Here is a 22,451-nt window from a genome sequence, read left to right on the forward strand (position 1 = left end):
TGTGCTCTTGGTTCATTGGGCCTTTTGAGATCCTTAAGAGGATTGGAGAGGTAGCTTACCGTTTGCCCTTGCCGTCACAGTTTTCCGAGATACATGATGTGTTTCATATTAGTATATTTCAGAAGTATAAGCCGGATCCATCGCATGTGTAGGATTGGACCAACTTAGAGGTAGATGGGGATGCCTCGTATAAGGAGAGACTGGTGAGAGTCTTGGATACTCGGGAGCAAGTCTTGCGAGGCAAGAAAATTCCCTTGGTTAAGGTATTGTGGAAATATCATAGGGTTGAGGAAGTAACTTGGGAACGTGAGTTGGAGGTTCGTGAGAAATTCCTGAACTTATTTGTTGATGTTTGAACATGTAATGGAATTTTGTAATGTTAATGAAATATGAAAACGTTGTATATGTTTTGGAAATATGAAAACGTTGTATATGTTTTGGAAATATAAGAACATTGTATATGTTGTTTATGTTTTGGAAACATGAATTTAGTGTAAACATTGTAAATGTTTTGGGAAATGTGGATTTTACTTTCAATATTGGGACTTGTGTATCAAGTTAATGAAAATGGATGACTGGAGAATGGATCATGGTATGGAAATTGATTATCTATCATTATTGTGTTTGGTTTAAACATAGCTGTGAAACTTGATTTGAAATTTCAGGGACAAAATTCTTTAAGGGGATAAGGTTATAGCGACTCCGATTTTGACCCAACCCTTGTTGTAATCTGGATACAGGTTTCTTGGTTTCGTATTATTGAACATATCTTGCTTACTTTCTTTTCTCTTAAACTTGACTATGGGATAGTTGTGGTTGTGTTTGGAGCAGGTTGGTTATTCGGTTTCCCAACTCCTGTTGCCCAAAATTTTGCTTTTTCGCTTGAGCGGCACTTCTTGCACTCGAGCAGTCTTTGCAAACTCTCAGTACTTTTGTAGGTCTGCAAAACTACTAGGAGAGTGTATTCTACGCTCGAGCGGGATTTCCTACACTCGAGCGGGTGTGCGCTCGAGTAGCCATTCTTGCGCTCGAGCAATGTTCTTCTATCTGTAAAACTACTAGATGTATGCATTCTGCGCTCGAGTAGTCATTTCTTGCACTCGAGTAGAACAACTTATTGTGTTTGACGCTTTGACGCTCGAGCGAACTATTCATATGTCAGTTCGCAACAGCCTCCTTTTACATCACTTTTTCATCTCTTTTTCTCTCAAAACCCTAGATCGGGACCCTCTCTCTCTAAAACCCATCTTCTCTCTACATTTTCACCTAGATCCATTGGTTTCTCTACCCGTGTGCCTTTGATAAAAAGGTAGACTGTCTCTAGAGCTCCATTTTGATCCGAGTAGAATTTGGTTTCGGCGTCTTTGAAGTTCCTCCATTGTTGCCTTGGTCATCTAAGCTTGAGGTAGAGACTTTCTACACTCTCTATGAGTTTTAACTTGTTTGTTCTTTGATGTGTGAGAAACATTGGGTACTGAGGTGGTTTTAACAAACCTAGGGTTTGGGGTTTAAATTCGAAAGAGGGGTTTTCAAATGGATATCTTAGAAATGGTTATGGAAATGAATATGGCCTTGGGTTATGTTAAAATGGTTGATTTTTGGTGATTGGGATAAGATTGGAATAAAGGGAGTTTTGCCCTAAAATGCCTTGAATAATTTATCTGTTGAGAAAATTGTATATCTGTTTAGAAATATCTGTTTTGGGCTATCGGCGGAGGATAGTTATAATTGTTGTAGAAATTGCATGAGGATTAGGTAAATTGAAACTAATTCCTTATTGGTTATCATTGAATATGACTGTGTTTTAATACATTGTATATGTATGATGTTTAAGAGGAGAAAGGGGATGAACTTCACTAAATTAAGTTGGCATGTGTGTCCTGGGTGCAAGTCCCGCAAACCATAGGTATATATGGGTGCCGATCCCGCCGATCCCGCAGACGAAATTTCCGTGATATGGAAAAGTGAAGTGTTTGTGTGATAAGCAAACCACTGAGTTGTAATATTAGTTAGGTCTTCTAGATTACAATGGATATGACTCATGAATTGAGGAGATATGAAATGAGATGAAACAGATTGACATAATATGGTTTTGGAAAAAAAGTTGTGAATGATTTTATCATTGAGCATTGGTCATGTACATCATGTTTATAACCTTGTTAAAGTTCATATATTGCGTTAGATTGTTTCTGCTAGGCTTTGGCTCACTCTATTTGGGAAAAATCATTTTCAAGTGCCGTTGATATGCCTCCCAAGGGCATAACTTGGGAGGATTGTGGAGCTGAGAGCTCACTTTGATTATTTTGTATTGACTTTTGTACAAACCTAGGGTTTCATTTGTATTGAGCTTCCAACTCATTTTGTTGTAATCAAGTATCGTCTTGGAAATTTGTAAGCCCATAGGGCATTTATTTCGTTGATCATTTAGTTTGGTGCCACATGCTATAGATTCAGGGCAAAGCTTATAAATGTGTAATGCATGTGCCCTTTTTGTAAATTGACTTTGATTAGTGAAAGCCTAGTACTCTATTTATGTCATTTTGTATTAGTCTTTACTGTTGAATTATTGTATTATTTTCGGGGCGTTATATTAAAGAAACATTAAATAGCTCCAACTATTAATAGGTACCAAAAATATATTGTTCAAATCTGCCGTAGCACAATCTTTTGATTGTGCATTTATAAGTACAAAAGGAAAACAACAGGTATGGAGTTTTAAAAGCAGAATAATATCAAACAATACTAAATTTTCAAAAGGAGTATGAGAAGTAACTGACCTTAGATATATTTTATTGGTACAAAGGAACATGAAACCTGTTCTAGGAAATAAACGCGTTCTAGATGAGAAATCAACAATCATGCATGAAAACAACAATATTTCGAATACTCCTCCTGTCCCAAAATATTAGTCTCTTATTCCATTTTTTATTGCCCTCAAATATTAGTCTATTTTAAAAAATCAAGGACTAAAATAATATAAATTTTCTATTTTACCTTTCTTTTAAATTCATTAACAACACAAAAAGTACAATTATGACAATTGATATTGCCAAAAAAATGTACTATCAAAGGGTAATTTTGAAAAATTAATATTTTTAAAGTATAATAATTGTACTACCAAAAAAGTTAGATTCTCCAAAAGTGACTATTATTTTGGAACAAATGAAGTATTTTATTTTGGTATAAAGGAGACCTTAACCAAACAAAATACAAACACACCTAAAAATATCCATACAGAGATGTCCCAAATTAACGTGTACATCTTTAGACAAAAAATAAAGCCATTAAATTAACTAGAGGTAAAAAAAAAAATAAAATAAGATTTGCCACTATATAATCCAAACCAACATTATATTGAATACACTTAAGCCAAACTTAGATATATAGTTCTCAAGAATAAAAGGCTTTACAAAAATATTAGAAATGCAACAAAGTCCACATTGGTGGAAAGCTTTACAAAAAGTGGGCCATAGCTATCGTCTATTGTATAAAATGTGTATACTTTACAAAATTATTTGTCCTTTTCCACAATTCTTACGAACGCCTCATCAATTTCCAAAAAGTCTTCAAATTAACTTGTATGTATATCCCCAATAAGGCTGAAGCAAAACAATCTAGTAATTTATGAAAATGATAAAATCAGTATAATAGTATGAAATATGCATATCAGAATACTTTGAAACATAAATCACCTCAGCACATTGCCATCAAAGCAATCTAACTAACTATACTTATCCTTTTCAGCTCTAGAGATTTTACAACCCAATCCTATAAAGTCCATATAGCCAGTTAAATAAATAAATAAAAATAATCAATATAAATAAAATAGTTATTAAATTGTACCCTTTGCTAAAAAGTGATTTGATCCCAACAGATCACTATAACAAAACTTCAGGATAAACAATATTTGTAGTGGAATCTGGCTCATCCTTAGAGCGGAGAATACTTATACGATCAAAAGATGTGCATCTGAATAATACCACGTATAGTTGCCCATGACTAAAAATAGGCATGCGCAAATCAATCCCAACAAATTTCACAGATTGTCTTTGAGATTTATTAATGGTCAAGGTGTATGCTAATTGAACTGAAAATTGACGTCTTGTCATTCGGAAAGGCATTTTTGAAGAAAACAAATTAATGATATCCTTGGTATAAATGCCAAATTGATAAACTTCTCTCCAGTTAAGATTTGAACTTCAATTATGTGAGTGTCGCACCTTGAAACCATCAATCTTGTGCCGATACACTGTCCATCTTTCGATGCAATGTTTCTTAGTAACATTATAAGACAACTCACTTTCAACTCTACCTTAAAAGCTGGTAGCCCATAAGGATCTAATGAATTTAAATACTCATTAGGATATATGTTTGTAATGGAAGGATCAATTTCATCATCTTCAGCAATCTTATCTGTAGCAAGACAAGTATATGTATTCCCTGGAAAAATATTCAATGTGGCATTATTGATAGCACTGACATCATCATTCCGTGCATAAAGGATTGTGCGATCAGTTAAGAATGATGGGGTTGATGTATTTGCCACATCTAATTGTGGATAAATTGTTGAGAGTAATTCCTTTAGGTCTTAGCATTTATGTATTGTTGATGGAATTTTAATGATTTCTTGCAGATTGGTCCCAACCTAATAAATAAATTTTTTTTTTAAAAAAAAATGATGTAAACAAAGTATCCTAAATTTGAAGCACCATTAAAAAAATGATGTAAACAAAGTATCCTAAATTTGAAGCACCATTTGATAAGGAAATAGTTTAAATGAGTATTACCTCCATCAAGAATTTTGCAAAAATAGCATTTCCCAGGTTTGCATGATTCAAGCACATATTCAATATAAAGATAAAACATGTATATTCTTCCACAAAACAGAGTGTCTCAATGATGCATTCACAATTTACTCACGAACTCCTTTGGTTATAACTAGTAAGATTTGTCAAAAGTCTCCACCAAGAACAACAGTGATACCCCTAAATGGCTTTTCACTATCACAAATATCTTGAAGTGTGCGATCAACTGCCTCAACAAATATCTATGTTGCATAGGAACTTCATCCAAAATATGAGTTTTGTTTCTCTAAACAATTCAACCTGTAATGATTGCTTGCTAAACCCGCAAACTAAATTTTCCAAGACATCCAATGAAATGGAAAATGTTGAATGTGCAGTGCGACCTCCTACTAAGAGCAATGATGTAATTCTAGATGAAGCCACGGTAACAACAATATGGCCAAGGCTACGACATTTTAATGCAAACATATTGTACAAAAATGTTTTTCCTGTTCCAGCACCCCCATTCAAAAAGAAAATAGTGCCTTTACTTTCAAAGATTGAACAAGTAATTGCGTTATAAGCACTTCATTGTCCATTATTGAGGCGATCAATAATAATTTGTACATCTGTCTGTTGTGCCTCATTCTGTAGTTATTGATGTTTGAATATCATTTGGTTACCAACTGTTGCACTCCAATTTGTTGTAGGTTGTGGCAAGGGCGGGAAGTCAATTAAACTCTTCCCTGATTCTTGAAGCATTTGATTCAAAAGATATAAACCATAATCTTCAATTTGAGCCTCAATTGGATTAGAAATGGCAAACAATGTACAAATCTTATATGCAAGATCATCACATATATGCATTGAAAATTGATTCCATAACGTATGTGGTTGTAGTGGAAAAATTGGGTCAGAATAATACAAAACAATCTCCTCAATTGATATCCGGTTTTCATAATTGCAGCCTCTTTCAGGCATTGTATCCATTCTTCATCATCTTCTAAGAGTTCTCTTGTAACACATGCTGATTTAAACGTATCATGCCAAACATTTTTAACTGTATGCAAACATTGAAACAATCTTGGCCCTTTGACAACGGTTAACAACAAACGCAGATAAAATCTTTTACCACAGTTAGGGCTAACAAATTACATTCTACCAATTGCATATCCATGTTCTCTTGGTTTCCATCTATTTTTTGACTTGAGCCAAACAAAACGTTGCAAAATTTCTTGGTAAGTGAATGGGCGTTCATTTTCATTGGAAGCGCAACATTAAAAAACCCCAATAAAAGTCGACTTTTGTTGTGCAGCTCTATAAAGAATAATTTTCAATGACTCATTAGGATTGAAAAGAACATGATGCAATCCAGGTAGATGAAGTGCTAAGCGAACAACTGTTGGCATCTCTGTATGCAAATGATGACCGAATATTCGCCAAGAAGCTTCTAGTGGTCCAATATACCTCGCATCGAGATATTGTTGGATCTCATTAATCAATCCCAAAACCATTGTTGTGCGATCATAACCCTTATAAATGTACTTGTGTATATACTTAACACATCTCACTCTAGCATAAACTTCTACATTTATATGACAGTTGAACCGTTTAGAAAGATATACATTGTATGGTACCACATCCCTGTTATCAACTTTTTGTTCTCTCACAATATATACTTTACCACTATTGTGACGATGATAGATTGGATATCCATCTTGGTCCATAGTTGTTGATTCTGCAAAGGCTCGGGGGTATTTCTTAGTGCATCTATCATTTTCTATACATGGTGCTTGGGGATTTCGAGCACCACATGGTTCATGTACCATGCAACACTTAATAGTTTCAAATTGTGTAGGATCATCTTTTGGATCTGGAAATTCTGCACAAACTAATTTGTCTACTTAAGTACATGTTCGAATTTTGTCTGGACCTTTAAAGAAGAGAAGCACATACATATGTGGTAGGCCTCGATTTTGGAATTCAATTCTAAAACATTTGCAACTTTATTACCGAACACTTTGTTTGTTTCTATCTCCTTTATCGAACAGTTTCTTTTTAGCTCAAAAACATTTGCAATATTTTTGCTTTTTTTGGTTTGATTTTATTAAAGTTTTTTTTTAACATTTATTTATAAATGTTTTACTTTTAAAAAATATCTAAATTAGATGATCTAAAAAAATTTACCAAAATATTAAAAAACAATTTACTAAAAATAAAAAATCCATAAATTGGGGCTAAAATTAGTCACTAAAAGACAAATTAGGTTAAAAAGTTAATAAGATAAAATATCACATCTAAATCATAATCATTTCAATTTTCTCTCACAAAAGTCAAAAAAGCCAACTTAAACAAACTTTTTAGTTCTAAACTAAAATAGCCAAAAAGACAACAGAAAAAGCCAATTGCCAAACAACAATCATTTATTGTGTTTTTGCTTAGTTCTCCAAGTGCTGTGCACTATTTTGTTCCTACATATAACTATTTTTGCTTTATTTAAATACATATAATTTTTTTTATATTTTATATTGAGTGTCCAGACCAGCTTACTTGCACCTTGACTAATCCCGGGGACCAATGCTACTGCCCATTTGCGAGGGGCCTTATTTAAAGCCAGAGTAAATGTTGGCCCCAAAGATCTTATTACAGCTAGTGTGTAATGAATCTTAGACCTGGAGGGAGCATACCGTAGGCTCCAAGTTGTCCCCACTAGGCCAACCCCTTAAGATTTTAAATACATATAAGAATGATTTTACTTACACCACTACTTTGCCTCTTTATACCCTCTATCTCATTACACTACTAAAAAAAAATGTGAATCTCATTACACCTATTATATTACGAAAACTAACCCTAAAGTAAGACTCTTCAAAAACCCTTTCATCTCTTTATACCAATAGTTTTTGGAGGGAAAATAAAGGAACAGAGAAAGACGCAGCAAGGGGAAAGAGAAAGACGAAGGGAAGATAGTGAGTGGCGCCCACAGTGAAGTGTCTGTTCAGTTACACAGTGTTAAACAATTTATATTCCTTTGGTGTTATGTTGTTGGAAAAAATAGATGTCTCCAACGTTTTGTTGCTATATATTTACAGAGCCATTTTTTTTTCCAAACAACAATTTTTAAATTTGTGCCGGGCCTATTCGATAATACAATGCTAATGAATTTGAATTAATTCAGTGCCATATTACTAGACAAAAAAATTTTCCCCAACAATATGTTGTCGTTTGATTAGATGATAACAAGAAATTAATTCGGGGCCACTTGTGAAGTACCTGTTCGGTGATACATTGCTATACAAATTAAATTACTTTAGTGTCATGTTGCCAAACTATAATAGATTTGTCTAGCCACCTATCGCTATACGTTAGAAGATTTACTTTTTTCTTCAAACATCCATAAAAAATTCCATAAATCAAACACGCATCCATAAAATCATACATAAAAGTATCAATAAAAATATTCATAAAAATATCAAGTGTACGAACATTCATAAAGCATCTATAAAATCTATCATTATTTGCATTCATTAATCAAACATGTTATCACAATTCATTTATATTGATAGTTTCAGTAGTTACTACATTAGGGCTGACAGGCGTATGAAATTGATGAATACGGGTAGTATATGCTTTCTCTTATCTACAAGCGCATGGGTGATGAAAATGAATCCAATTATTTGCCATCAGAGATACTGGATGACCAGGTTGTAGATAAACCTATAACAAAGACATCAATAAGTAGAATTGCAAAATAAGACATGGTAATGGTCTAAGCAGGCTCGGTAGTTTATACCTGCACGAAATGGTTTCTATTTACAAATCCTATACAAATATCTCTTTGATCAGGTGTTGCAATCGGTACTAATCTAAGTGGTAGTAATGCCAAGCACTATTGCATGGATAAATGATAAAGAATGACTAGATAGTATGATGTTATCAAATGGCTTATGTCGGGCATAGTCATCCAATGATTAAATCCATGGCCAGATTCGAAGTAGGATAAAATAGAGGTAAGGTCATCAACCTTTTCCTATGAACCAAATAGTTGCACATAGTGTACTACATTCGAATGCAACTCAAGTGTAAGTCTTGGTTTTCTGCCATTACCTCTCGCATTTGATGTCTTTATAACAATGACAAATCTAGTCTTCTTAGCATCAGAAGCCCATTTAATTAATGCTTGACAACTACTAAAAATCTAAAGATAATAAATACATTTATATGCCAAATCATTAATAAAACTCAATACAAATTAAAAATAAGAAAAGATGGTATTCCTAAAAAAAAACTTAACATACATCGTTTATAATGAATTCATGACTGGAATTCACTAATAATGGAGTACTTGCATTGTTGCAATAAGTAGAAGCATAATCATTCCAAGCAAAAAAAAAAAAAAAAAAAAAAAAAGAAAGAAATACAAGGTAATGAGTAGCCGAACAAATTAAAAAAAATCCGCCCTGGGTTATCGAAAATGTATTATTTACTCGGCAGTTGGTTACTAGACATATATTTTTTATTCGGCAATGTGATGCTGGACTATTTTATTTTGTTCGATTTCGAAATACCGAACAAAATTCGAAGAATAGCCCAGAAAAACGAAACAAAAACCTACCAAATAAATAAAAAAACTTACCATTTTCCTTTTTTGATGTTTCTTCACCATCGTTTCTTAATCTATTGCTTTCTTCTATGATCAAAACATTGTGATTCTCACTTTTTGAAAAGAGATGTGTAAGAGAGAAGAAAATTTGAGAAATGAATAAGAGGAGTAGGGATTGAAGACTAAATGGTGAAGGAGATAATAAAATATATTTAATTTTAATATTTTGTCTTTAAAGGCACACATGGGTAAAATTAGGAAAAAAAAAATGTCATATGGAGGGTGTAAAGAGGTAAAGTAGTGGTGTAAATAGAATCACTCTTCATATAATTATAACTACTGTCATTGTTTTAAGAGTAAACTACCAATAGATCCTTCTAGTTGGACTTAATTCTCATTAGGTCTTATTGAAAATAAATCCTAATAAAATTGTTGCTAAAAATAATTTTTTGTGATAATTTTTTACATATGTCGTAAAAAATTGATAATTAATGACTTTTTTGGCCACATTTTATTAATCGTCACTAAAACTTACAATTAGTGACATTTTTCTGTGACAAAATTTTCAAACTGTCACTGAAAGTTAAAAATTAGTGACTTTTTTTGTGACAATTTCTTAAAACTATCGCTAAAACTTATAATTATTGACATTTTTAATGACAATTTTCAAACCGTCATTGAAAATTAACAATTAGTGACGTTTTTTGATAGTATTTGACGAAAAATGTCATTAATTGTCACAGGACCTTTTGGACAACAAGTCCACTATTAGAACCTACACGTAACTCCCCTCATTTTAATTGGTTTTTATTGCAATGAGGGTGACTTTGCTGGTTAGATTCTGTTGTGAAAAAAGAAAAAAGAAAAAAAAAACATTTTGAAAAATAACCCTTGGCTTAGGACATGAGACCTGGATTTGAAATCTGTGCAATTCAAATGTTTAGACTTTGAAATCTATTGTTTGTTTGGTAAATGCTAGGAAATTAATATTTATATGAACTTTAGCATAAAAGTAGATTTACATTCTATACTAAAAGAATTGCTTTTTTTGACACATAACTCGGCCTCTAAAAATAGAAACTTAACACAATTTCATCTAAATATTGTGCATTGTGAATGTGGAATGAAATTCATATAATTTATGTAAATATACATGTACAATTCATGCTTATTAGTACAAACTATAATATATATGTCTTACAAGTCACAATCTATAGGTACGTAATACCATTCTTTGAATTGAAAGGAGATGTGTGAATAAAACAGATGCAGACACATGTAATTCACCCATAGAAATTAGGGAAACTTTAGTGTTAGGTTTTTATTCTTGGTAATCTCGTTTGACAAAACTCCTTTCAGTTGTACTTGTTTTCGCACTTTTATTTTAGTGAGACTATGAGTTTATTAAATGCTAATCCAACCCGAATCGTGCTTTGCAGAGAAGTTTGTGGTGTTTAATTCTTTCAAGATTGCCACTTCGCTGACTACGACGGGGATTGAGCTGCCTGGTCAGCTCGCGAGAGTCCAGGGGGTAGCGCCCCTTGACGGGTCTGGGGCAGCGCCATGGCGGGGTTAAGGGGCAGCGCCCCCGAAGTAAAATGTAAAATTGCCTAGAAATTGCCTGTCCGCTCAAGCGGAGAATCCTTGGTTCTAGAAGTTTAATCGCCTGCAAAAATACTGCGAGATGTTTTTTCCCACTCGAGCAGAATTTCCCGCGCTCGAGCGGCCATTCCGACGATCGTGGGATAGTTTTCTATAAATACGTGTTTCAGTCCAACTCGAGCGGAGATCGCGGGACAGTTTTCTATAAATACGTGTTTCAATCCAAATCTAGGGTAACGCCTCTAGATCTTCTTCTTGGGTTCTAGGGTTTATATCTGGGGCTATTTTGCTAGTTTTCTTTGATATTTCATTGAGTATTCAACTCATGGCTTAAGAAGCATACATCAAAGGTTTGTTTGTTTATTCTACACAAAAGAGAGAGTTGTTCTTCAGTGGATTCTGAAGAATTCGAGCCTAAAGCTTTGGTGAATTCTGGAGTGGCTCATCGTCAAGACAATTCTGAGGTGAAGACGGGACTAGAAGAGGCACATAGGGGTTGGTTCAATTCGGGCGTGGATTCACTAGGTAATTGAGAGTATACCTGTGTAATTCCTTTATATCTTCTTAGTGGATTGTTTTGTGGCTGTTGCCCGTGGTTTTTTTATCACAATTGGAGGTGCTCCAATTGTGGTTTTTCCACGTTAAAATTGTTGTGTCGATTTGTCTTGATTGTTTGATTGAGATTGTTTTATTGCTTAAAATTGATACATAATCACAAATCAATATTTAGTGGATTTCTAGATTTTTCAATTGGTATCAGAGCGGGTCGCTCTTTTGTTTTTTAAAATTTTTGAGCGAGATCTTGTTTGATTTGTGATAATGGATTCAATTCGTGAGGGAAATTCTATGGTTTGACCACCCCTACTTGACGGATCCAATTATTCGTTTTGGAAAGCTCGGATGAGATCGTTTTTAAAATCTATGGATGAACAAGTTTGGCAATCTGTCATGTATGGGTGGACTGAACCCACGATTACCGTTGATGGAGTAACTTTCCCCAAACCAATTTATAAGTGGGACACAATTGATTACCAAAATAGTAGCTGGAATAGTAAAGCTATCAATTCTCTCCTTTGCGCTGTCACACTTGAAGAGTTTAGCCGAATTTGCAATTGTGAAGTTGCAAAAGAGGCTTGGGATATCTTACAAACTATTCATGAGGGCACTCATTCTATTAAACGCTTAAAACTTCAAAGGCTCACGTCTAGTTTCGAAACCTTTCAATGAAAGATAGTGAGACCTTTGATGAATTTTATGCGAAGTTGAGTGACATTGTAAATTTCAGCTTCAATTTAGGTGAAAAAATACCGGAATCTAAGATTGTAGGAAAAATTTTGAGGTCCTTGCCCGATCGGTTCCAACCAAAAGTTATGGCGGTTGAGGAGGCTCAAGATATTGATAACCTCAAGCTGGATCATCTGGTTGGAAATCTTCAAACTTTTGAGGCACATAGAAATTTCAAAAAGAAACAAAAAGATACTATTGCCTTTAGTAGTGCTCATAGAGTTGGAGATGATTCTGATGAGGATTGTGAGATAGATTTCAAGATTACGGATGCTTTTGTAAAATAATTTAAAAAATCTTTTTTGAAAAAAAATCCTAATATTTTGGACTCTACTCATACTCATAAATCCAAAGGCAAAGATAAACTCAAAATTAATTCTATAGCCAAGAAGGAGAAAGGAAAGATACAAGAGAACTCTGAAAGAGTCCAATGCTATGAATGCCAAGGATTTGGCCACTTTGCTCAAGAATGCCCCACTCGTTTGAAGAAGAAGAAAGCCCTCGCTATCACTTGGGATGATGAATCAAAATCTGATAAAGATGAAAGTGACAACGAAGATCAAGGTGAAGAGGGACAAAAACAATTCCTTGCCTTCATAGCGGCTTCCGAAACTGATGGACGAATAGAGTATCCGAAGAGCCCAATTGAGAATCCACAGATGATGAATCCTCGGGGAGTGAAGATGAAGAACTTCAACAAGCATATCAAAAGTTGTATAAAGAATCTCTTAACTTATCCAAATTGAATGACAAACTCACTACGAAACTCAAAGCATGTGAAAGTGAGAATGTCAAATTAAAGAAAGAGATTTCCGAGGCTAGGAATGATGCCCTTAAGATTTCTAATGATCGACAAGTTCTTTGTGCAAAACTCTTGACTTGTGAGACAGAGAGGAATGAGCTTCAGCAAATCTATGCAACATATGAAGGAAAGATTGAAACTCTCGAGATGTCTCAAGTTGCTTTGGAAGAACTAATGATCAAGAAAGATGAGGAACTCAAGTGTGCTATGGCTACCATTGGTCTTTGGAACAGAGGATCAAAGACTTTGGACAATATCATTGGGTCTCAACAAATTTGTTCTGACAAGAGTGGCATTGACTTTGGTGGTAAGAAAGAACAAAAACAAAGTGCTTCCACATCTCATGATACAAGAACTCAAGGAAAGGGAGAACAAAAAATTCAACATAAGGATGGGCTTCTTAAACTTCCTAGAGTTGGTAAGGCCAAAGAAAAGAAGGTACACTCTGTTTTTCTTTGTCATCATTGTGGTATGCATGGTCATGTTCGCCCTTATTGTTATAAGTTGCATGGGAGAGTGTCTCATAGAGATGGAATAAATTCCAACATCTCGTGGGGTAGGAGACACTTCATTGGCAGTAATGAGGTTAAGGGTCATATTAGACCTCGTTATTTTGATGTGCTTGAGACCAAACATAGAGCGAGTTTGCATTTGCCTAGACCTATAAATAGGAAGTTGGAAACCACGTCTGGACGAGTTCCCATTGAAAAGGAAGGGAACCACAACATCAAGACACCACCCAAGAACTGAAATTCTCATAACTTTCTTCATACTAAAGCGGTTTGGGTGAGAAAACTTGACTTGTGTTAATTTGTTTATTCGTTTTAGTTTTTGGGTTTCTGTGTGTTTTCTTTTTGAGTCATTTAATGAGTGCGTGTTTGTTTTCTGTCTTGCTTTGTTTGGAAAAAAAAAAATGTGAGCTTGTTCATTTTTGTGTTGCTTTATTTTTGGAAAAAAAAAAACCAAAAAGATTTTCTTAGTATGTGGTTTCGCAAGCTTGAAATTTTTGAGATGTCCTTGGTGCATATTGGAATTGATGAGAATATCTATTACATGTTAATATGTGTGTGATTTCTGTGGTCATTACTCATTTTGGAGTGTGTGTTCTTTGATTAGTATGTCTCATTCTGTACACACTCTTGGATTAGCAAATTTTGGAGTCTTCCGCCTTAGTGATTATTTTTCTCTATGGACTTCTGGCATTGTATCTTTTGCTTTTCTAGAGGAATTAACCTATACTAGCATATCATGGGTGATGTTTAGTCTCTTAACCACCTTCCATCTTTTTGCATCTCCACGGCTTTCCCCTCTGTTCTTTGGACTCCAGGCATGAGGAAAAGGCTACCTCAGAGTCACTAACCAGGCTATCCTTATTATATCCATGCTTCTCTGGTTCGGTTTCCATACTCTTGAGCGTGTCAGCCACCAATGAGTGTGCAAAAGAAAAAAAAAATGTGCAAAAGAAAAAAAAATGTGAAAAAAAAGGATTCATTGATTGAGAGGGAGCCTCCGCTATTACTCAACAAATACCCCTTGATTCTTAGTGGTTTGACTTTCCTTAGTTGTGCTTAGATTCTCTTGTCGGAGGTCCAGCTTTCATATCACTACTAGCATTTGAATCTAGTGTTTGTCGAACTTCAAGAGTCACACACACACTTTTATCATGGGATCTATGCTTTTCACATAATGCATCACTTTCTTTTATGAGAAATCTTCTAGAAGCTGTGCACATTGTGTTTTCAAGTAATTGTGCTCCTTGGATAATCTTATGTGTTTCAAGGTACAAATCTGAAATTCCTTACTTGCTCCACCATATTATTTTTTGTCATTTTCTTCTTGTTCATTGTTTTTAGTGAGGAGGAGTTTGGTTTATCATTACAAGAGTTTTTTAACATGGACACTTTGATTTGTTTGGTAAGGGAAATTGGCTATAGTTGTTTTGCATGTTACTATGCTCTGTTTGCTTACTATTTTCTTCTTGATCTTGCTTTAGTTGATTGAGCTTCCTTTGTCAATTCGTGACAAAAAGGGAGAGAAAGTTGTTTTTCATGTATTCATGTCATGTGAAGGGTGCATGTGTCTTAGTTTTCATCTATTCATGCTACATGGTCTTAAAATCTCCAAGTCAAATCTATTCATGTTTTCCATCTCATACTTAAAGATAATCTTTACTTCAAGATAATCTTGTCATATGTTTATTGCTTTTTCATATACTCTTGTGGGACTAATAGTTGTTTTGGAGATTGTGGCACTAATAACTGTTTTGCAGATCATGACCTTGAGAAAGAAGTTGGCTTTTGTTGGCTGTTATGAGTTGGGGTGTTTAGGATTTTATTTGTTAGGTGTGTTTTGTCACGGCATTGCCAAATAGGGAGATTGTTAGGTTTTTATTCTTGGTAATCCCGTTTGACAAAACTCCTTTCAGTTGTACTTGTTTTCACACTTTTATTTTAGTGAGGCTATGAGTTTATTATATGCGAATCCAACCCGAATCGTGCTTTGCAGAGAAGTTTGTGGTGTTTAATTCTTGCAAGATTGCCACTTCGCTGACTATGACGGCGATCGAGCTGCCCCGTTAGCTCGCGGGGGTCCAGGGGGCAGCGCCCTTTGGCGGGTCTGGGGCAACGCCACGGCGGGGTTGAGGGGCAGCACCCTTGAAGGAAAATGCAAAATTGCCTAGAAATTGCCTGTCCGCTCGAGCGAAGAATCCTTGGTTCCAGAAGTTTGATCGCCTGCAAAAATACTGCGAGATGTTTTTTTTCCGCTCGAGCAGGATTTCCAGCGCTCGAGCATAGGTTCGCTCAAGCAGCCATTCCAACGATCGCGGGGCAGTTTTCTATAAATACGTGTTTCAGTCCAACTCGAGTGGAGATCGCGGGACAGTTTTCTATAAATACGTGTTTCAGTCCAAATCTAGGGTAATGCCTCCAAATCTTCTTCTTGGGTTCTAGGGTTTATATTTGGGGTTATTTTGCTAGTTTTCTTTGATGTTTCATTGAGTATTCAACTCATGGTTTAAGAAGCATACATCATCAAAGGTTTGTTCGTTTATTCTACACAAAAGAGAGTTGTTTTTCAGTGAATTTTGAAGAATTCAAGCTTGAAGCTTTAGTGGATTCTGATGTGGCTCATCGTCAAGACAATTCCGAGGTGAAGACGGGACTGGAAGAGGCACATAGGGGTTGGTTCAATTCGGGCGTAGATTCGCTAGGTAATTGAGAATATACCTGTGTAATTCCTTTATATCTTCTTAGTAGATTATTTTGTGACTGTTGCCCGTAGTTTTTTTATCACAATTGGAGGTGCTCCAATTGTGGTTTTTCCACGTTAAAATCGTTGTGTCGATTTGTCGATTGTTTGATTCTGATTGTTTTATTGCTTAAAATTGATACATAATCACAAATCAATATCTAGCGGATTTCTAGATTTTTCATTTAGGATTAAGTTTTCGCAGAGATAGAACATTGAAAGAGACATTTTTTTTTTCTCTGTTTCTTTTTCCGTCTTTCCTTCCTTTTTCTTTTCTTTTCTTACATACTTATAAGACAGATGTATAAAATCACACTGGATTATTACACAAGAAAACAATTCAAACAAGCTTAGCAACAAAGAAAACAAAGTGTTAAATTCCATAGGTGTGTTGTTTGGTTTTAGCCTAAGAAATCAGAAGCGAAAGCATCCAAATATCCTCTTTGGAGTATTGCCAGTTGAACGGAATTTTGCAGCTATCTCTTCTACAGTGAGAATATCCTCTCCACGTTTGGCCTCGACCATCGCTCTCTTTTCTTCTGCTGCCTTGTGGATTTCAGACTTCTTGTTGTTCATCTTCTCTGCATATTCTGCCCTCTTCTTTTCAAGTTTTTCCTGTTCATGTTAGTGTTCTATGAGAACAATATCGACTCAAATAAAATTGCACTAAACAATTTCTATGCTTTAATGTGACATTTGGACTAGTGAATTTTGTAACCTTTCTTATGTCTTTAGAATGTAGGGAATTTTGAATAGTGTGATTTTAATCATAGTTTTGCTGATAAGAGAGTGCGATAAATAGATAGTTTTGAATCAATTCTTTTTTGTTTCCAAATAATTAGGTTACGGATCATGAAAATGATTATGAAAAATTATCTACCGTTAGATTACACATACAAGAAAACACAACACGCTAATCAATGGATGAAAAATATCTATAAAGCATTTCATGATTTTTTTTCATGATCCCTAATACTATTCTTATAATAAAGTGGAAAAAGGTAATTAAAATGGAAACGGATCAACATGTGTTTGGCAGCTTTTATCATGTTGAGGCTGTAACAACCGGAAGATGTTTGTTTAAGAAATTTAGTAGAGAAAAAATATATTTACCTCAATCTTCTTTAGCTGAGCTTCTACAATTGCTTTTCTACTGTTCTCCCACGCTCCAATGGCTGATAACTTTTTATATGCCCTAATCAATAGTTTCGGAGCATTAACTCACAATAATTCAAGAGTTCAAGCTTGTTATAGAAAAATTATCCCATAAAATAAAAATAAAATAAAATAAGAGAGCTTATCATAGATAAATGAATTGAAAAAAAAAAAAAAAAAAAAGAAAAAGAAAAGACTTGGATTTGAAGAGAACAAATTTGTGCCATCTTTGAATGATAACGTGAAGTATTAAATCCATTGTATTGAATTCATATGAAGTGCATGTAGGGAGTCCCAAGGTTACACATCAATGGAGAAATATAATTGTGTGGTAGTTTTTTTTTTTTTTTTTCTTTCTTTGTCAATTGTGTTCAAGAAACATAGTAACTACTTTCCAATTATGCTATTATATGCAAATTGATTAATGGCTAAGCAATGAAAAGAGAACGTTAGCACCAACAACCACCACAACCACCACCATCAAAAACAGATTAGTGAAAGAGAATGTATGTAATCAATCATACTTGTTCTCTGCTTTTGTTTTTTCACTTTCTTCCCATGCTTTAATCAAAGCCAATCTCTTCTCTGTTACAACCCGTGCAAGAAGAGCATCTGAAACAATCAATACGAACCCAAAATTTACAAGTGTATGTCACAATTCAATTGAGTAATCAACTTATGCATATACCCAAAAAAAAAAAAAAAATTATAGACATTAATCCCAAAAAATTGTACCTCTGTCAACTGCATCCCCTGATTTCATTTCATCTGCCGAATCTGAAAACTCTGTCACAAACCCAAAATCTCGAACAGTTTCAGACAGTTATGCGATCAGGCAAGAGAGAGAGAGAGAGAGATTTTACTTTGAATGGTTGCAGGGGATTTGGAGTCAGAGTTCCTCTCCTCCGGGATTGGGGCAAGACTTTTCTCCGATGCAGCGTCATTGTGGTCTTTTGCATCTGCAGGGGCCTCTTGGGGTGATGGTGCTTCCACCGCCTGAGTTGCTTCAGATTCAACTTTCTTGTTTTCCTCTTCTACCATAGTTATATGTATATAATATATAAATGCTCAAAGATCAGCACCACAAATCTTACAAGATTCAAGGTATTGCTAGGCAGAGAAAATCTTCAGAAAATTTAGAGACAGACCAAGATGGGTACACCCATAGCTATACGAGGTTGTTGGTAGAAATAAGAGTTGGGTGCTGCCACAATAGGCGACTTATTAGGATGTAAGAAACAAAGTTTTATGGGCTTTTATTTTCTCCTCTTTTCTACCTATTATATACCATTTTCCTTATGTTCAACCCAATTAATTGTATATCGGGTTCTCAAAAGATTATAGCAAAATTACTCGTTGTGATTTGTCGTATCTCATTAACAAATTTGCTACATAATAACAACTATGTATTATATACATGTCACGCATAACCTAAAAAAAGTTGATGAAGAAAAGGAATTCATCTCTGTAGAGAAGTTTGCTATGGAAAATGGCAATGGAATGCTCATGAATATTATACTGTGTTTGGTTGAGAGATTTGATGAGGGATTTGGAAAGGGAAATGGAAAAAGTGGGAAAGTCTATAGTACATTTTGTACAAAAAAATGTACGGTACATACAAAATCAATGGTTAAGATTGAGCCACATCATTAAAAGTGACCTGCTAAACAGGTCACTTTTTATAGTTATGAGCTAAAATCATATTTATTCATAACTATAATCAAATTGATCATAACTTAGCTATAACTACATCTCATAACCAACACCATTTTGTTCATAACTAATATCACATATTTCATAACCACGTCTCATAATCAACACCATTTTGTTCATAACTAATATCACATGTTTCATAATCATAATCACATATCTCATAACCAACACCACTTTGATCATAACAAATATCACATATCTCATAACTATTGATCACATATTTCATAACTACTATCCACATACATCATAACCACATCTCATAACCAATTCCTTTGAGTCAAAACCAATATCACATATCTCATAACCACTAGTCACATATCTCGTAACCAATACCTTTTTGTCATAACTAATATCACATATCTCATAACCACTAATTACATATCTCATAACTACTACCCACATATATCATAACCACATCTCATAACCAATCCCTTTGAGTCATAACCAACATCACATATCTCATAACCACTAGTCACATATCATGTAACCAACACCTTTTTGTCATAACCAATATCACATATCTCATAACCACTAATCACATATCTTATAATTAACACCTTTTTGCTCATAACCACGTCACTTTGATCATAACCAACATCACATATCTCATAACTACTAGTCACATGTCTAATAACCAACACCACATATCTCACAACCACTAGTCACATAACCAATATCTCATAACTCATAACCATTAATACATATAGCATAACCACACCCTTTGACACCACTTTGCTCATAACCATTACCCATATATCTCATAACCACTAACACATATAGCATAACCAAATACCCTTTGACACCACTTTGCTTATAACAATTACTCACATATCTCATAACCACTCATAACCATTACCTACATATCTCATAACCACTAACACATATAGCATAACCAAATACCCTTTGGCACTACTTTGCTCATAACCATTACCCACATATCTCATAACCACTAACACATATAGCATAACTAAATACCCTTTGACACCACTTTGCTCATAACCATTACCCACATATCTCATAACCACTAACATATATAGCATAACCAAATAGCCTTTGACACCACTTTGCTTATAACCATTGCTCACATATCTCATAGCCACTCATAACCATTACCCACATATCTCATAACCACTAACACATATAGCATAACCAAATACCCTTTGACACCACTTTGCTCATAACCATTACCCACATATCTCATAACCACTAACACATATGGCATAACCAAATACCCTTTGACACCACTTTGCTCATAACCATTACTCACATATCTCATAACCACTCATAACCATTACCCATATATCTCATAACCACTAACACATATAGCATAACCAAATACCCTTTGACACTACTTTGCTCATAACCATTACCCACATATCTCATAACCACTCATAACCATTACCCACATATCTCATAACCACTAACACATATAGTATAACCAAATACCCTTTGACACCACTTTGTTCATAACCATTACCCACATATCTCATAACCACTACCCACATATCTCATAACTACTAACACATATAGCATAACCAAACACCCTTTGACACCACTTTGCTCATAACCATTACTCACATATCTCATAACCACTCATAACCATTACCTACATATCTCATAACCACTAACACATATAGCATAACTAAACACCCTTTGACACCACTTTGCTCATAATTATTACCCACATATCTCATAACCACTAACACATATAGCATAACCAAACACCCTTTGACACCACTTTGCTCATAACCATTAGCCACCTATCTCATAACCACTAACACATATAGCATAACCAAACACCCACACCACTTTGCTCATAACAATTACCCACATATCTCATAACCATTAACACATATAGCATAACCAAACACCCTTTGACACCACTTTGCTTATAACAATTACCCACATATCTCATAACCACTAACACATATAGCATACACTACAAGAAAAGTGGGCTTATGAGACGGAACTTTTTGCCACAGCACATTTGCCGTCGCAAAAAATGTGACTTTTTGAGACAGCACAACTTGCCATCGCAAAAAATGTGACCTTTTGAGATGACACAATTTGCTGTCGCAAAAAATGTGCATTTTTGAGAAGGCACAATTTGCCGTCGCAAAAAAAATATGACTTTTTGAGATGGTATAACTTGCCGTCGCGAAAATGTGACATTTTGAGACGACACAATTTGCCGTCGCAAAAAATATGACTTTTTGAGAAGGCGCAACTTGCCGCCGCAAAAAATGTGCCTTTTTGAAACGGCACAGCTTACTGTCGCAAAAAAAAAATGACTTTTTTAGACGATACAACTTGCCGTCGCGAAAAATGTGCCTTTTTGAGACGGCACAACTTGCCGTCGCAAAAAAATGTGACTTTTTGATTAAAATAATAATTATAATTTTTTTTCATTAAAATAAAAATAAAACAAATAAATTTTCAATCTATAACTTAAAAAAAAAGATTTTTTTTTATAAAAAAAATCATTAACTACAAAAAAAAAATATTTTAACACAAAATAAATTGTTTTGGCGATGGCAACCCCCGTCGCAAAAAAAAAAAAAAAGGTTAAACCATGTTTTGTTGTTTAAATTTCATTTGTGACTGATTTTTTTTTTTATTCCCGCTATGTTTCTCCTCCATTTTTTTTCCCGTTCCCCTTCCTTTTTTTTTTCCCATTCGCGTTTTGTAATACCCCCATCCCAAACAAAAAATCCTCAATCTCAAACCACCCTGCCCAAAACCAAAAATCCCTAATCTCTTCTTACCCCCCCCTCTCTATCTCTTTTCACTCATTTTTCATCTTCCTCTCTCTCTTCTCTTTCTCTCTTTCATTCATCACTTTTCTCTGTCTGTCTGTCTGTGTGTCTGTCTATCTATCTCTCTATGTGTCTCTCACTCATTTATATCTTCTCTCATCTCTTTTCTCTTTCTGTCTCTTTCGTTCATCTCTCTTCTCTCTATCTCTCTCGTTCATCTCTCTTCTCTCTCTGTCTCTTTTTCTATCTTTCACTCTCTATCTTTTTCTCGCTTTGTTTCTCTCTATTCTCTTTCTCTCTCTAACTCATCACTCTTATCTGTCTCTCTATCTCTCTCTTTCTCTCTTTGTCTCTTTGTCTCTCGCTCATCTGTCTTCTCTCTATCTCTCTCATTTGTCTTCTCTCTCTGCCTCTCTCACTCATCTCTTGTTTCTCTCTCTTTCTGTCTGTCTCTCTCTCTCTCTCTTTCTCTCTCTGTCTCTCACTCTCTTTCACTCATCACT

General features: G+C 34.7%; 3 protein-coding genes across 3 annotated transcripts; all 3 read right to left on the minus strand.

Annotated features, from left to right (window-relative positions):
* Positions 1–3,878: 3,878 nt before the first annotated feature.
* Positions 3,879–5,961, minus strand: LOC114315547 (uncharacterized). The gene is made up of 3 exons (XM_082900618.1): positions 5,940–5,961; positions 4,221–4,548; positions 3,879–3,969 (listed from the first exon to the last, which is right to left on the minus strand). Exons 1-3 carry the CDS (start codon positions 5,959–5,961, stop codon positions 3,879–3,881), a joined length of 441 nt encoding a protein of 146 aa, XP_082756744.1.
* A 100-nt stretch (positions 5,962–6,061) lies between these two features.
* On the minus strand, positions 6,062–6,511 carry LOC145805478 (uncharacterized). The gene has a single exon (XM_082900619.1). It carries the CDS (start codon positions 6,509–6,511, stop codon positions 6,062–6,064), a length of 450 nt encoding a protein of 149 aa, XP_082756745.1.
* Positions 6,512–16,589: 10,078 nt separating this feature from the next.
* On the minus strand, positions 16,590–18,683 carry LOC114315700 (remorin 1.4). Its single transcript, XM_028262321.2, has 5 exons — positions 18,343–18,683; positions 18,215–18,265; positions 18,004–18,091; positions 17,438–17,519; positions 16,590–16,939 (listed from the first exon to the last, which is right to left on the minus strand). The coding sequence occupies exons 1-5, from the start codon at positions 18,518–18,520 to the stop codon at positions 16,739–16,741; spliced, it is 600 nt and encodes a 199-aa protein (XP_028118122.2). The 5' UTR covers positions 18,521–18,683; the 3' UTR covers positions 16,590–16,738.
* Between the last annotated feature and the right edge of the window lie 3,768 nt (positions 18,684–22,451).

Source organism: Camellia sinensis, chromosome 13 (genome assembly GCF_055761805.1).
Source record: "Camellia sinensis isolate YWXY chromosome 13, ASM5576180v1, whole genome shotgun sequence".
Taxonomy (NCBI): domain Eukaryota; kingdom Viridiplantae; phylum Streptophyta; class Magnoliopsida; order Ericales; family Theaceae; genus Camellia; species Camellia sinensis.

What these genes read in the sequence shown, in the direction of transcription:
- LOC114315547 (XM_082900618.1), bottom strand. Translation starts at nt 5,961, where the DNA reads ATGGATATGCAATTGGTAGAAT. An exon ending in GGATATGCAATTGGTAGAAT is followed by an intron (nt 4,549 to 5,939) that starts GTAATTTGTTAG and finishes ATCCACAATTAG; the next exon opens with ATGTGGCAAATACATCAACC. An exon ending in ACAAGATTGATGGTTTCAAG is followed by an intron (nt 3,970 to 4,220) that starts GTGCGACACTCA and finishes GGTATTATTCAG; the next exon opens with ATGCACATCTTTTGATCGTA.
- LOC145805478 (XM_082900619.1), bottom strand. Translation starts at nt 6,511, where the DNA reads ATGGACCAAGATGGATATCCAATCTATCATCGTCACAATAGTGGTAAA.
- LOC114315700 (XM_028262321.2), bottom strand. Translation starts at nt 18,520, where the DNA reads ATGGTAGAAGAGGAAAACAAGAAAGTTGAATCTGAAGCAACTCAGGCG. An exon ending in ATCCCCTGCAACCATTCAAA is followed by an intron (nt 18,266 to 18,342) that starts GTAAAATCTCTC and finishes GGTTTGTGACAG; the next exon opens with AGTTTTCAGATTCGGCAGAT. An exon ending in AGGGGATGCAGTTGACAGAG is followed by an intron (nt 18,092 to 18,214) that starts GTACAATTTTTT and finishes TGATTGTTTCAG; the next exon opens with ATGCTCTTCTTGCACGGGTT.